Source organism: Epinephelus lanceolatus, chromosome 2 (assembly GCF_041903045.1).
Source record: "Epinephelus lanceolatus isolate andai-2023 chromosome 2, ASM4190304v1, whole genome shotgun sequence".
Taxonomy (NCBI): Eukaryota; Metazoa; Chordata; class Actinopteri; order Perciformes; family Serranidae; genus Epinephelus; species Epinephelus lanceolatus.
The window spans coordinates 15,491,356-15,508,470 of record NC_135735.1 but is presented as its reverse complement, the minus strand read 5'-3'; the positions used below and the strand labels follow the sequence as shown (position 1 = coordinate 15,508,470).

General features: G+C 41.5%; 1 protein-coding gene across 2 annotated transcripts in view; it reads right to left on the bottom strand.

Moving 5' to 3' along the window:
- pde8a (phosphodiesterase 8A) overlaps positions 1–16,334 on the bottom strand; it is a 67,807-nt gene extending 51,473 nt beyond the window's left edge. The window contains exon 1 of one of the 2 annotated variants that reach the window (XM_033626349.2): positions 15,041–16,334. In XM_033626349.2, the coding sequence (XP_033482240.1) occupies positions 15,041–15,193 (153 nt within the window). In that variant the 5' untranslated portion in view covers positions 15,194–16,334. The remainder of the gene's footprint in view (positions 1–15,040) is intronic. The other variant, XM_078174425.1, reaches the window with a different exon arrangement.
- Positions 16,335–17,115: the final 781 nt, after the last annotated feature.

The following is a 17,115-nucleotide window of genomic DNA, read 5'->3' as shown; positions in this document are numbered from 1 at the left end:
ATCAGTGAGTGACACGAGCTGGAGCGCAGGGGCTTGGCAAACTTGATTTAAACATGCACGCAGACACAAACACTGGACGAGGACTGGGGATTTGATGACATGCCAACACACACACATTTATGGAAGTTTGTCAGCGCACATTCACATAAAGCTAAAATATCCTGCTGCATTACTAAAATAAAGGGATTATGGGTAGAAAATAAATGCTTGCAGTAGTAAACAAAACAAAAAAACCCTGGTAGTGGAAAAAAAAGGTTAAATCAGGCTGACAGCAACTTCCTGTCAGAATAATAATGCCATTAAGTGATATTATAAATTCTGTTTCTCTTTGCAACTGCACCCAACCTACTTTATCTATCACTACAGGAATCTTATTTTAAAGCACCTAAGATAGAAATAAAATAGAGTAGAATGGACATTGTTTGTCTTGGTCATCTGACGAGTACAAAAGAAAAAGGCGATTGTTGTTAATTATTATAGTGAAAACATGTCAGTGAAAAGTGTATCACCTTCACTAGTTCCTTAACAAACAGAAAAATACAAACACGCATCAATCCAAGTTTCTCTCTCTCACAGAACTAAGACTAACGCTAGCTTAACTGCCTTGTTAAACTCATCGTAAAACACACTTCATTCAAACCTGACAGAAACAAAAGGCTGTGATTCATTCAAAATAAACCCCTAATTTACAGAGTTAGATGTGAAAACATGCTGTTCTGCATGCTGTTTATCTCCACAGTCTCTCTATGACTCTCAGCTGTCTGAGCAGTGGCTCTCAGTGGTTCTTCAGAGGGAGCTATAGTACATCATATTGCAATAAACATGCAATTAATGGTGACAAAAGAAACAGGAAAATAACATTAATTCATTCATTCGTTTTCCGTAACCACTTCTGTTGGTGGTCACAGTGGGGCCGGAGCCTATCTCAGTTGACATTGGGCGAGAGAGTACACCCTGGACAGGTCGCCAGACTATCAAAGGGCAGACAACCATTCACGCTCACACTCACACAGGGATAGAACAGTTACAGTGATATTTTAAAGTAACTGATGAAGCAGCGGCTGGAGCCTATCACAGCTGATACTGGACGAGAGGCAGGGTACACCCTGGACAGGCCGCCAGACTATCGCAGGGCTAAATTTTGAACAGGTAATTTTAAATCATCTGACTTTGTGCACCCTAAAAAAGATTTTCAAACAGCACAACTTGAAATGACCTCCTGGAAATTTTGAAGGGGAATTCAACCCCCATGCGTTCAGACAATTCAAAATAAAGTAGTTTGATTTGCTGTACTGCAAATACAGTGATATTTCAATTTTGACATTTCCCAACTAGATATTTGTTAGCTTGTATAATTCAATCTCTTCAGGCTTGTTTCTGCTTCCATACTAACCCTGACATTTGAGTGAAGCGTTTTCTTTAAGAGCTTATTAACAAAGTAGGACATACACATTAAAATATGCAACTTTATTGCAATAAAATGCAGTCACATAGCATACTGATGTAAACTGATCATTAGAAAACGGAGAAATACAACTGTAATTCCATCTTTAACGTATTTGATGTCTGTGGATCTACTGACAACTCAGCAAATCTTCTTTGTTCTGTCATTTAGATTTAAAGCTTATTTAGGACATCTAATTTACCATTTCCTTATGCATTCTGTATTGTGCCACCCTACCCAGCACTATTTGTACATTTTAAAATAAAAACAGTGTGATCTCAAACCTAACTTTTAATTAAACACCAGATAAGAGCAGATGAATGCAGAGAGGCAGTTGATGTGAGGCGACATGCATTCGAGGGATTATTTTCTGGCAAAGGCTTCCAATTTTCCTGCGAGTCTCAGATGATTGACAAGTAGAGAGTGATGTTATGTAGTGCTGATATGAAAACACTTAATATGGATACAATAAAAACAAAACAAATTTAAGGCTTTATGTTTATGGATTATTTGGCCCAGAAAGATTAGGTGGAAACTGTTTTTGTGCAGAAACTATAAAGGTAAGAAAAGGGGACCTGGTTTTCATATAGATTTCATATAGCTCCAAGCTGCTATTCTGATTTGATTCTGGTTACACTTCACAGTTAAAGCAGACGACCTGTGAGGAATGTAAACAGGCAGGTGTATCAGGTACAATATGACGCAGGTACCTTTGACAGACATGCAGGAATGTTTAAACTATTGATTCACTACTATTATAAACTCAAGTGTGTTCAATTGTCTTTCATTGTTTCTCGCGTGCATGCCAATTATTTTTAATGGCGCATGTACTCTCATAGTTTCCACTGAAACATTTCCTGCTCTCCTATGGCTTCCAAAATGCCATCTAGATTATAAATCACATCTTCACATTTCACACCCTATGCAATGACTGAATGTTCAAAAGTGTTTGGTAGCAACTGTAGCTGGCCCCATAGAAAGAGAAGTGTAACATTATTTTTCCCAAATGTTTTGTAACTTTGGACAGAAGAACACTGTAGAAGTGGGAATAAGTGTTAGAGCCCTCACACACCAAGCCGACAGTCAGCCATTAGTCAATGTCGGGCCGTCGGTGAGCTTCTGTCGCCCTAGTTTTTATGGCATGCCCCACACTGTGGGCACTAGTTGGCATCAGTTAAGGGTGGAGCTGGGGGAGCCTGTCAGTGAGAGAAACCCCTGTGATTGGCAGTTCAGCTCAGCGCATGAGAAGTGAAAACTGAGGAACACAAACAACTAAAGTCAAGAGGATGTAAGATCAAAACAAACTTGGAATAATAGGTAAGATTATTTCTATAGCCATTGAGCTTGTTGTAATTGTTTGTGTTGTTGTTCGTGAGCACACATTAAATATCGGATTCGGTTGTTAATGTGCTAACTGGCTAACTAGCATCTTGAATCCATCCTGTTGGTCTTCTGCAGTGTGTTCCAATACCCATACTTCCATATTTCATAGTATGCCAGAAAAATATTTAGTATGTCCCGATGTATAGTAAGTGAAATGCAGTGTGCCAAAAATACCAGGATGTTTTACTACATCCGGTCTGATTTTGCAGCATGGAAGCCAGCATGCTTTTCTGGCTATTCTGTCCCACAATCCTCTGCGCAGTGAACGATACGTCACATCATCTGAGCCGCAAGTCACGTTCAAGGGACTGATGACCAGTCGAATTGTAATAATAGGAATATTGATTGTTTAAGTGAACAAAATAATCAGAAATATCACAAACAACAAAAGGACAAAACTATAAAAATAATGACAGAAAACTGCAGATGTAATTTCACTGTCGCAAATATAATATGTTCTAATCTACAATCTGTACAGAAATAACTTTAAAGCTAAACTACATACATTGCAAAGTAAAAACAGCAGAGCTCTACGGGTCGATCTCTGTCAGTGGCGAACTCCAAGGTATCGGATATAAAAGCAAGGGGGTCAAAGTTCAGGGCGTAATGTTATGAGAAAGCAGTATGTCCCCATTGTGTGCACACTGCATGCAACAGTATACTTTTTAAGGACAGCTGCAGTATCTACTAAAACTAAAAAGAAAAGTATGCAACTTGGAACGCACCCCTGGTTTTGTTTTTTGAATGACGAATACAGACTACCGCCGTCTGCTGGTTTGGAGGGTTATTTCCTCTCATGCAGGTGCAGAACGTACCTGCTAGTTGGTCGATGGCTGAAGTCTTTGCGATGTGTTCAAGTGCAACTTTTTGGCCGAGACACAGGCGATGCAACAGTTGGCCTCTGTCGCCCCTAGGTCTTTGATGTGGGTTTGGTGTGTCGGGGCCTTTACTGTTTTCAAAACAAACGGCTAAACCTCAAGTAAAGTAGAATCATTCAATTTGAGTCAACTTCATCACGTCAAAGCCAAATTATATGGATATATCTTCCTGAATTATGACAATAAAAGTTATGTCAAAAATAGTTCTTATAGTAAATACTGAATCAACTCAGCGGAGGAAGCAAAAAGTTTCTTTTATTTTCTTTAACTGGTCAGGGTGTATTGGATATACTCATCTTGAGCCATGGATCTCAGTGGGCAAAAGGTGCTTTTGTTATATATTAAGGCCCATATGTTACACACACACACACACACACACATACATGTACTCATTTAGACTTGGATTTCTACAGAGAATTTTCTGATCATAATTGAGTTGAGCAATGCAGACAGCCTCACTTCCTGTGTCTGCATCTTGGCTGCAAAATTCATTTGCATGTCACGGCCAAATAGTCTGCAGTATTCTGGTACAGATGAGTATCTTGACAATATTTTTTTAATACAGTGCAGCCTGGTCTAAAGTGACCAAGAGAGGAAACTGACCAGACTAAATTGTTACAAAGTGAGTTGAACAATGCACTTAATTGTCATACTAACCCAAAATGTGTCCTTGCAACCACACACCTCACACTACAAAACAATATGCATCATCTGTGCTCTGCCCAGTAAAAACTATAAGGGATATATCAGCTGAAGGCACAGTATGTCTTCTGAGCAAAACGCAGGACACACTCCAGAGAGTTTTACGTCACAGCTGTGTGTCCATTAAAACAAGGAAGGAGTCAAGCCCTGCTGACTTAATGCAGTGTTCAGCAGGTGAATGAGTGTCTTGCGTGTTACTACAGCCAATAAGCTGCCGGCCTGTTCACTTAAATCCAGCGAGGCTCTTGTCTGCTCAGCGCTTCTTAAGTGAAGAAAGGCAGTAAAATGAAGTCAAAGCCTCGGGAGCATTTTGATTCTGAAATAGTTTCAGATCAACTGCCAAATTTTGCTGTGAAATACCCATCAGGTTTATAATTTAATACTAAATCCACCAATTCTTGGAGCTTTGTAAATCTTGCCCCAGGAAGACTCTTTCAACACGCTGTCCTGTGCACAACCTTTCCTCAGTTTATTCTGGCTCTAAGGACAGTGGTGTGACGGAGCGTGAAAATGGCCAAAGTACTCCAGTAACCAGATGCTGTTGACATGACTGTTAGCATTGTTGTGTTGTGCACGGTCCACAATCGCCACATAAGGCACTCCTCCAGGGGAGATTAAACACTCGCCTATGGACACTGACACTGTGACACCATGCAAGAGAGATGACTCTCAGATGAACTCTTCCTTCAGAGGAACAATGATGGTGTGTTCTGTACATGGTGTACTTTTCAAAACCACTCTTAAGTGTGGAATTAAGACCTCGAGAGATGTAAGTATGGAGGGTACGCACATGACATCACTGTGGTATGTGAAGGGTGCATTCACTTGAAAAAGAGCAACCCTGAAAACATGGCTAGAACAGTAAATAGCTGTGGTGCTACCAACTGAACAAATACCAGTTTCTTTACAGACTGCTAAAGGCTAAAATGAAGAGAAGCTGATGACTCACTGAAATCCAACAATAAAGTTGAAAAGATGGTGCAGAAATGTGGATTTATGAAACATTTTGAGCAAAATCATACACTTTTCTGTTTGAACTGCTGTGATTCCATCTTTAAAGAATTTTGGGAAACATGCTTATTTGCTTTCTTGCTCAGATTTAGATGAGAATTTAGACTTTTGTGTCTATACTGTAAATTTGAAGCTACAGCAAGCAGCCGGTTAGCTTAGCATAAAGACTGGAAGGCTTGCCTGGCTAGCCTGCCTCAGTCCAAAGGAAACAACTGCTGCCGGAGCTCACCAGAATGACTGTAAGTGCGGAAACAGAATTGTCAAAGTTTGCATAATCTAGTTGAAATTCATTCATTTTCCGTCACTGCTTATTCTGTGGGGGTCACAGATGCTGGAGCCTGTCCCAGCTGACATTGGGTGGTACACCCTGGACAGGTTGCCAGACTATCACAGGGCTGACACACAGAGACAGACAACCACACCTACAGGCAATTTAGAGTCACCAGTTAACCTGCATGTCTTTGGATTGTGGGAGGAAGCTGGAGTACCCAGAAAAAACCCATGCTGACACAGGGAGAGCATGCAAACTCCGCAGAGAAGAAGTGCTCCCCCACCCCGGGGTTTGAACCCTCCAAAACCAGGAACCCTCTTGCTATGATGCGACAATGCTTGCTACAGCACCACCATGCTGCCTGTTGAAATTCATATCAATTTTTTAAAAAGTACTTGACAATCAATCATCACTAAAGCATATGTCATGCAAGAGAGACAGTAAAAACAAATGGACTAGTCAGAGTTGTCATACTGACATTTAAGGACAAGCAAGAAAACAGTGGTGGCCTTTGCACAGCACAGTGAATTAGAGTGTTTTTTTCCTCAGTCTATAGCTAATATTTTACTAGTAAAGATGAAAAAGCAGCAAAACATCCTTTCATTTTTTGGAACAGCTAAACAAGTAAAAGTTTACAATGATGTAAGTTAAACAACTACTGAATCCTCCACATCACGGGGCCCATAGAGCACACGCACTAGAGACTAATGGTGGCCTAGAATCTAAATTCCAGTTTAGCCTCTGCTAACTTGAATGGGATAAAATCATGCAACTATGTGAAACAACTAATTTTGCAGGGGTTTTGATGCTCAAAACATTGTATCTGATTTACAGATGTCTTTATTTACAATTTAAGTCAATGGGAAAAGTATTTTACGGTCACATGGCATCACATGACGGCCCGCACTGCGTAATTCCACAGTTTGGCCACTACGTAAAGTTGGCTTCATAGCCCAGCACTACAAATACTAGCTAGCTAAGTAGCAATGCTAATAATAACGCAGGCCTGGTTACACAAACAAGCCACAACCATGCAAACAGGACAACACACCTGCCTACAAGCACCTCTAAAGCTCACTGATTAATATGACGTATCCTGTTTTGTTTTGTTTTTCTGTACAAAAACTGCAGTGGAAAAAGAATAAGCTGTAGTTAACATTTTAATTAGTGAGCTTTAGAGGTGCTGGTAGGTGTTCACAAAATGTCAAACTATATATTAAATTGCCTTTTGACTGTGACTGTAGTCTGCTCCCATAGAGTGTTAAAAGACGGTATACATAATGCCAGGAAATTCAATTTCTGACCAAATGTCTACTGAGCTTCAGTTATGTTTTGTGGATAATTTTTACCTATTATTATTATTATATCATTTTGCTTTCCTACAAGACTAGACTTTATTTTTTTTTTACACAGCTATAGAAGTTTTTAAATGGGCGCTGTTTCACATGAAAAAGTTACACACTCCCATCAGCCAAAACTAACAAACACAAAAACTCTTTAGTCCCCTCTGCCAACTCTCAGCTGACACATTAGAAATACACATCAGTAGCATGACACCACGACTCCCGCAGATGCTCGCAGCTTAGAAAGCGCAGAAATTGGGGGAGACACAGTCCAGGAGGCGCTTAACAGGCCACCAGTGGACATGAGCCCACTCACATCTACATTCCTGTGAGCTTCTGAAAGAGAACAGAGAGCACTGCTACAAAGTAAACACTTGTAGTGCCTTGTTTTGGAAGAACACCATTTCCATAATCTCATGAAACTATCACATGCTGACCTTATGATACTAAATTCTTAACCTGGAGGGGGAGCAGAAACAAGCTTTGAATGTGGCCTTATTTGTTAAGACTATTTCAAAAACAATGGGAGGTTCTGTTTCACAAGTACATGCACCCAACTGACACCTCATAAGGGAGCGAGCTCTCTGAGATGAAGAGACCCACTGTATCTTCACTCAAGGTGACAAAGGGATTTATTATATTATCCTAATTTGATTTCTACAGAGGATCAACGCTCGCACTGTCAGCAGTGGGAGACTGTGGTGTCATTACATCAAGTGCTGGAGCTGCTTAATGCTCAGGAATAGATTGGTTCTAGGAAATAAAATGTACTGTACTAACGTCATGTTTCACCCTGAACCCTTGGACGACTCGTGCTATGTACAAACATTTTGCAGGGTGATAAGCTCCAGAGCTGCCAATACATCAATCAATGGACAGTGGGTGCTGCATGGGCCCCAACTGACTTCCTCTCAACTCCTTCTGCTCATGTCCCGGTGGAGATAAATGACATGGTAAAAAAACCCTCGCTGCCCCTGCAGACATGTCAGACAGGAAGGGAAACACAGGGTCACACTGCAGCTGACGTTTTGTTTAAATGAACCATAATGAACAGCCGAAGTGATGTTTAAAGTCTGTATTCAACTATTTTGTGAAGTTTCTTTTGATGTCAGTGAATTTTTCTGAAAATAAAATAAAAAGAAAATATTGCTGCACACCTGACTGTGTGACAGGTGCGTTGGAGGAAGGTGCAATCTTGAGAACAATGAAAGGAACTACAGCACGCTGTCTCGCTTACTGCTGAAATATTTATTTAATTACAACGTTCCAGGCTGTCCGACCTTCATCAGGTATATCGGCAGCATCACAACAGATCCATATGTGCTGTATATGGGAGCTGCTTCAATCATCCAATCAGAGGGCTACACAGACTGGTCTGACTGATGATCACCTTGAACTTACGTAAAGCACGTGCGTCACCAGTCAGAAAATGACACTAAAAAGATAAGACAGATAGGTTTTGCTCCTACTCTGTTATTCTGAGAGGAGTTTTTGTGTCTTCCTTTTCCCTCATTGAGACTATGAACAAAACAGGATCTTGTCGTGCGTGAGATGTATGATATGTACGGTAAGAAGATGGTGGCCGCCGGTGAAACTATTTCCCTGGACAGTAAATCATCATCGGGTCGTCATCGGCATGAGTCAGTACAGTATTGATAAGTAGCACAGACACATTATCACAGTGGAGCTTTATCAGGGGAAAAAACACAACGCGTCATCATCGTCACTGACACGAGTGACTTCAGTATCAGCTGTCACAGCAGACGATCAAAGTAACGCAGCAGGAATGTCTGTATCAAAATCCAAAATTTCTGTCCATTTTTACCTAAAAATCTAAGGCAGGGGTGTCCAAACTTTTCTGAATGGGGACCAGCTGCTCCTCACATCATATGGGTTATTAAAATAAGAATTACATACAAATGCAACTGTTTCATTTTTCAGTGGAAAAGTATTCGACTTTCAACTGCTTCTGAAAGTGGCAACCTTTGATGTCAACTTTACGCTTCGTTGCTGTTACTGTGTCTGCTACCACGCAGGAAACGGCTGCTGTTTGCTACTATTTGTTTGCTTGTTTACTGTCTGTTCATGAAAACACATAAGTCCCGCCTGAGTCGTTCCTACTTGGTGCATGGCTACAAATTGTATGATAGTCCTGCCATCGTGGGGTGAACGTAAAAATACAAAGTGATCTTGCATGATTAACCAACATGTGTGGTCGGCCACATTTAGTATATGTTGACACGATTGGCCCCCTGTCCAGACATCTGACATGCCTGATCTAAGGTTATTGTCTACCAGCGGTCCTTGGGTATCTTTGTGTCACCAACCCTGCCGTTGTTGCCGTCACCGAGCTTCAGAGAGCCAGGGATGACGACGGGCAGGTTGGCGGGCAGGTGTCAGATCTGTGCAGAGCACTGAAACAAAAACACTGACACATTACGGACAATATGATAATAACATCAAAAACACGTTTCACTCTCGGTGATTTCTTTGACATGAGAAACGCTTTCAAAAGAAGCCATGCAACGCCACTGTTTCTACAATTTCAACATGCGAATATGCGTTTCCTAGGCTAGCGAAGGAATAGCCCACCTTACTCTGCCCACTACTCTTGCTGGAACCTAACCAATCAAACCAACCAAGGCAACCAGTACTAGCCAATCATAAGGAGAGAAGGATGGGTAATTTCTTCGCTATCCTAGGATTCGCAAATTTGCTTTCAACACTGATATGTTGTTCCCAATGTAGTATTATCTGGGAAAATTATAGGTTGCGTCACCTTAATGCATCATAATGAGTCAGAGACGCAGGACGCTTACCAAGCAACATCACTAGGTGGTCCGCATAAACGTACAACGCCAACATTTATTCTGGCCATTGGGTTGTGTACAGACACGATAGTGGTATCAACCCTCTCATCCAACTCTCAGCAAGAAAGATAAGCACACAAGCCAAATGTCAAACTGCTCCTATAACACGCAGTCCATGTGCCATACGGGTGGACATGTTTGTCCGTGGTGCTTTACAGCACCAAAATTTTGTCTCAGTGGGAACCAAGGCGCTGACTGTGGCAGTGTGCCAGGGGTTTGTGCCATGCTCTGAAGTCATAAAAGACCATTGTACATATACACAAGACATCCTTGATAGACATAGATAAGCATGGTCCATCACTTGATCCAATCAGCAGCTGTCCAGACAAAGACAACAGCAAGGCCATTGAAGTCAACTGAACGTTAGCATTTCTATGAGTGCACAGAGAGACTGCTCCTATTGTGTATTAAATCATAAATGGAGATAAATGTATTAACTTTGGATGTTTAGACAGTAATATCCAAGAATTAAAGTTTTTTTTTAATAGAGCAGGAGCAACAGACAGGAGTGAAGAAAGTTTGATAGCCAAATGAAAGAAAGTGAAAGAGAGAGAGAGAGAGAGCGAGAGAGAGAGAAAGAGCCAATATCAGTCTCCCTCCTTTCAGCCAGCAGAAAAAGCACAGTGGATTAATTCATCACCATGCCGAGCCTTTGCCCTCCTCTGGAATAAATTACCCAATGACTCTCAACTTAGACTAAACACACACACACACACGCTCACACACTACTGACCAGAGAGCACACACAAAAACAGTGGGAGAGAAAACTGACAAATGGAGAGAGGCTGCCCAGGTCAGCCGTGTATCATATCTTTACTACGCACCCTTTAAAACTAAGATGTATCACACGAGGTGTTCACTTCAGATTTTTTTTTATGTTTTGTGCTGCGAGTTAGCAACAGTTAAGTGTTTCCCCCATCTGAGGCTTTAGTTTAGAATAGCAACCTTGTGTGCCTTGTCACTTCTGGGGATGGGAGGGTTTAATGGGGGGAAGTCTGAGGTATGGCTGAGTGATTCCACCACTTATGTTAATGCACACACAGGCTGGAATCAGGCAGCAAGCAAGATGGTATTACTCTCCAGATACTTATGAGCTTAGCACCTTTTATTGCCTTTTTCCATTTATAGTAAGAGGTAACGGTAAAACTGAATCTACATTAGCTGTTCAGAGGGGGAGAGCTACTTGATTTCCTTGAGTGGGGGCAATCAGACAGGAAAAGTCAAGGCCAGATAAATGGTGTTGTGTTTGGCTGAGGTCTTTCTCTGTCTGTTTGGCCACACACACACACACACACACACAAAAATGCCCACTATCACAGGACCTTGTACTTGAGCCTTATCATCACCAGAGCAGCCCAGATGGTAACGTACCCTTGACAAAGACTCACATCACACTCCCAAACTTCTATTGAATCGTTCTCACACTGCAGACGCCTGCACATGTTCTCTCCCTGTCTCTCTCGTGTAAACAAAAATGTAAGCAGAGATACAGCACGGTTTTAACATTTGCTTGATTCAATTTTGTAATACAGGTTAAACTTGTGCACTTTACTGCAGCTACTGACAGCTGTGGGCAGATGTGGATACATGCGTGTGTGTGCTCCCTTAAGAATTACAGTGGCACAAGCCGGGGCACAGACATGCACACAGAGACTAAAAACAACACAAACAAACAAACTAATTGAGATGATGTGGATCTAATATAGTTTCTACTGAGGCTGCAGCTAATGACTATGGTCATTATTGATTAGTCTGCTGATCTTTTTCTTGTCATTTGGTCTAAAAATAGTGAAAAATCGCAATTTCCTGAGGCCCAATATGACATTTTCACCAGCGGCTGCATGTTTCATCTCACCAACAATCCCAAAATTCAAAGATATTCAGTTTAAAATCACATACAATAAAGAAAAGCATTAATCCTCACATGTAAGATGCTTGAACTAGAGAATATTTGGCATTATTGCTTAAAAAATTACTTTAAAAACTAAGCAAATTGTTTCAGTTTGAGCTGCTCCTATACCAAGCGGCAACCTCCGGGGCTGAAAAATGAAGCCAACACAGAAGTGCCAAAAACTTCAGTTCTTTGAACAGCTGCTTTAAGTGATAGGCTGGCTGCCGGTAGTGTCTGTAACTCCTTAGTCAGATTGACTCCTTGCTCCACCACAGCTCCAGCCTCTCAGCCAAATATGGTCACTTCTCGCCAAAAAAACAAAACAAAAACAATATGGCGGCGGTCTGCAATTGGGTGACATCAAGATAGCTACGTCCATTACTCTTAAAGTCTATGTCCAATAGACTTACCGGTATCGAAAATGCCTCTGATACTGCCTAAAATGCTGGATCGGGCATCGGAGAGCACGCAAGTCTATGCAATAATCCGATAGGTCATTTATTGGTGAACTTTAAAGCAGTTTCACAGCAGGACAAAATGGCAGCTCTCCTAGAAATCAATTCGTCTGCGCTGCTCTGAAACAGCTGCCTACACAGCACGTGGCGCCGTGCAGCCAACACCAACTATCTGCCTTCTAGAGTGGCAAAGAAGAATTGATTTCCAGTAGACAGTGTAACGCTAGCTGTAAGCAAAATGTCAAATTAAATAACAAAAGAAATTAGATGTCATTTATGCTTTGTGTGTTTTCATTTATGTTTAACAAACAAAGTTTCTCAAACTTTTTGTGCCCAAGGCACATCAAAGGGCGCGCCAAGACCTCAAGTCACACCTGTATTTATATCTGTGCACAGTAGCTTCTATGACGTGTGTTATCACTCTTATCACAACATGAGACAATAAAAATGTGAAGAAATAAGACAGGTAGCTTTCTTGATACGGTCTACTAGTTTGTCTTTGCTGTGTACAATGAAGCGATCCATTGTCCCACTCATGGCTTTCCCCTTTTAATTGTGATCATCCCTCAAACTGGCTGCCAATCGGGGCTTTTGATGTGTCACACACTAGAAATTCCCTCGTGCGAACAGCAATAAATGGGTTTCCCGTGAAGGTTTTTTAAATTGAATTAAATTAAATCACATTTTTTAGCTAGCCTCTTTCTTAGGAAATGAGTGTACACAACATACTGATACAGTTAATTAAAAATCCATTCATACCTTTTTATATAGGCCCAGTCGAATATTGCAATTATAATGTGTGGTTATCACAAAATCCCACTGCACACCTGGATTGGCATCACCATTTGAGAACCAGTGAGCTAATTGATTAATCAACTAGGCTGATCATTTCAGGTCTGGATCTGGTGCACCTCCACTATTTCACATAAAGCAGTGACATCTCGCAAACTTTCTATTGCTAAATAGATTCCAAATTAAATGCAAGAAATTTGAGCTTTTATGACAACGTTTTGCAAAACAGACTTATTACGTCTAAGTGGTGCAGGCACACAATTCTACAATAATCAATGGCTGTAATTGATTTCTTTCAGGATATAGAAATCAAAAGAGCTGCAACAAGTAGCAACAGCATGTATCACTGACCCTTGAACGCATCACGGAGAAGCTGATGTGCACATGATTTTTGGTGATAATTTCCTTTTCTATACATTATGATGAAAGTAAACCCGACCCCTCACTGGGAGGGGGCGACCACAGAGGATGTTAAAGATGACACCTTCCAGAGCAGGGATTAACCATTTCCATCTGAAGCAGATTTGTATACCATTAGTCTTATTCAATCAGGGGGCTAATTCAATCAAAGGCACAGTGGGCGTCTTGACGTGGGGCCATCTGTCACACTGACTTCTCACTGCAACCTGCAGTGACATTTGGCCACAAAATTCAGCTTGACAGAGGCCCTCAAATAGCCCGTGGTCTGTCAGACAAACGCAAATGAAAGCAGCCGACACACAGATGCACTCATGCACTACTAAAATCACAGCATCACACTTTTTTTTTTTTTTAACGGATGTTTTGTGTTTGCAGACGCCTGCAGATGTACATGCAAACATTACAGTGCGAGCTTCCTTTGATTTTATTATCCACTGCTCCAGGCTCCTACGTCATTATTCCTCATTTAGAGACAGAGTACTTGCTAATTACTCCGTTTTCTAAAAATGGGATACGGAGTTTTGTCAGCACCCTTGAACACCAGGATCTTCACTTCTTAATTTGCTATAAAAAAAAAAAGAAAAATACATCTTTCTCACCTCCAAACACACACCTGCCTGTTAATCTGAGTAACACTGATGGGTTGTTCTCATGTGACCTCTTACACAATAAATAATGCATAAAACGCCAAATAATCACATCATCATCTTGATTAGAAACACCTATTTAGTACCTGCACACAGGCAGGCACACCACAGTGGGTCATCCTCTGTTAGTGTCATTATTTGTGGTCCAATACCTTAATGGGACTGTAATTTTTCACGATGATGATGATGTAACACGCTGGTGGCAAACTTTCTGCTATTATGTCACTTAATCCCTTTCAGTACCTGCTCCAACTTTTCATTCAGATGTCCACTTCATATACAAATGTCCCTGTGAACTACTTGTGTCGTTCCATGCGTGAAACACAAAGTTTAAGCCTTGATGAAAAGAGGATATCCTATTGACAAGCATAACTGGTAGAAAGGTGAAACAGAGGCCAGAGCTGTGTCAACTGAACCGTGTCAGACTACAGATGTCAGTGCTTCATACTGTCACATTTGGGTTCTATAAAAGTGCGTTACTGCAGCAGATCGTGTGCATCTGAAGTGACTAAAAACTGCCAAAATGTTGGAGTTATAGCGGCTATTAAAAGTACAGGGAGAACAATAGCACAGGTTGGTGTGGCGGCCTGTGACCCCATGACCTTTGAGTGTATATAAAGTCAAAAAAAGTTGCAGCAAAGTTTTCAAGCATGTATGGGTTCAAGTGAGTTAAAATCAAAGGAGTGCAGGTAGCATGTGCCTGTTGTGCCAAATTATTAAATGTATAGTGGCATTTTAATGCTTTACCCCCCAGTTCAGTCCACTGGGATGGCTACTGGATATTCTTTCTGTAGTTTCATTATTAAAAATGATTTAAGTTTGGGGTATCTGGTTAATCATACACTTTAAACTGCATGTAACACACACACACACTGCCACACACACACTGTGTTCCTGTGTCTCTGTAAGTGTAATGAATGCAGGGTCCCTCACCTTGCAGCTCGGGGGTTTTAGGGGTAGTCCCGAGGCAGGATTTCCTTGATGCTGAGTGGTGTTAGTCTGCTGGGGTGAGTGGGAATCCTCGGACTCTTTTCCACTGTGGTAGACCACCCTATCAGAGATATGAATACTTGAAGCACAGCCCATGCTTCAACCCACTTCAGCCTTTTTTCTTTTTGCGCAAGTGCTTTACTTTGAGGCTACCCGAGTGTCATTCGCCCTTCTTTTTGTTTGTTTCACAAGGTCCACTCTTCCACTTAAGGTTTAATTGTCTTAAATATATATCTCTATAAATACACATATATGTATCATCTAGGCCACAGCAAAGCCGGTTCTCCACTTGCTCTGACACAAGGCATGAATAATATATCTCCCTATCCCCCACCCCCCGACCAGGAAGCTGATTTCCTCCCTGTCTTTTTCACATGAAGTTAATTGGAGGTCTTTAATCAAAGCAGCTGTCTTATCCTCGAAAACTTGGATCCCGTTATTCTTCAGCTGGACTGCTCAGATCCCCATGGACGATTTGTATCCCTCACTCCGGCTCCTGTTCTCGCCTTCTTCGTACCAAATCACCATTTTCTCATTTTTCCCCTCAACTTCAGTGTTATCAAGTAGGCCTAAACACACCATGGAGTCCCCCGCCGGCTTCATGCAATAGTTTTATCCATATTTTGTGTCCAAGGTTTCATGTGTAGTCGTCCTCCCCCACCCCGGAGCCATCAAATATGATGTTTTTCCTCTCTCTTTCTCTCTTTTAAACAATCTGGGTGCCCACTTCAGCTCAAGACACGGGCCATAAACCGGTTCTCACGACACTTTGCTCCAGTCCTGAGCGGTTCATCATCAACAGGCTGAAATATTCACACTGCGGGGTGTTATTCTGGCCAGTCGCTCCGATGTCAAACACCCTCCGTAAAACATAATGCCATGATTATGTAGTCCGACAGCACACTCCATTTATCAGGCAGAAATCACCAGTTTAGGAAGCGGGGAAATCTTGGTGGATGGCTTTTTGCAAACCTCCATTCAGAGGCATCCGCTGGCCGGCTGAGGATGATCCGCCTGATATAAGAGGTCCAAACCCGGGTGCAGTTGGCTACAGTGTCAGCAGGCTCCACGGTTTGCTTTCATTGTGGAGGAAAAAGGGATGTAGAGGCTGTCAGATTGTAATATGTGGAGGTACCACCTCTGGAGAATGCACTCGCTTGAGAGAGAGACACACAGAGAAAAAAAAAAAAAAAAATCTAAAAAAAAAAAAAAAAAAAAAAAAAACAGAAAAAACAAGACCGCTCCGTGTCCACAAGTTTCGGATCTGAAATCCGGGACGGCCGGGTTTGTTGGCGGTGAAGCAGAGCGGAGGTGAGGCAGCACCGAGCTACATACTGCTGATTTTATGTTTGTCTTTTCTCTGCCTTTTCTGGCGTTTGCCCTTCCAATTCTTCAGCACTGCTTGACAGCGGCACATCCAATAAAAGCACCCGCAAGGATTGACCTACAGCCTTTACTGACGTTAATGCAAATGAGCTCCGCGCAGCTAATCGGCGTCGTGCTCGGCGCCGCTGGGTGGTCCTCCGCTTTCCGTGGGAACTTTGAAAGCAGGAAAAGCAGCTCTCGCGGACAGACACGGAGCTGGCTGCAGGTACTGCCTCAATGTTTCCCACACACGGCACAGGCGACACGGGTGAGTCTGTTTCTGGTGGGGTTTCCACGGTTGTATCTCCTGTAACACGAGTCTCATTTACAGCGGTTATTTAACGATGTTTAACTACCGGTGAAACAGTTTGGAGCGAATCTGAAAGCTACGGAATACCAAGTGGGTCAAAATGGATTTCATTTAATATCACATTATTTAAAGAAAAGAGAAAGTTAAACACATCCTACATAAAAATAGCAATATAAATAAACTACTTGACTGTGTAATAAAAAATAATAATAATTATTATTTTTAATCTAAAATATCAACTCACTAGTGACCAATAAAAAGACAGCAGGGCAAGTTTATTAAGATATATTTGTAATATATTAATAATTTATATTATTTTCTGTAAGGCAAAATCATTTATATA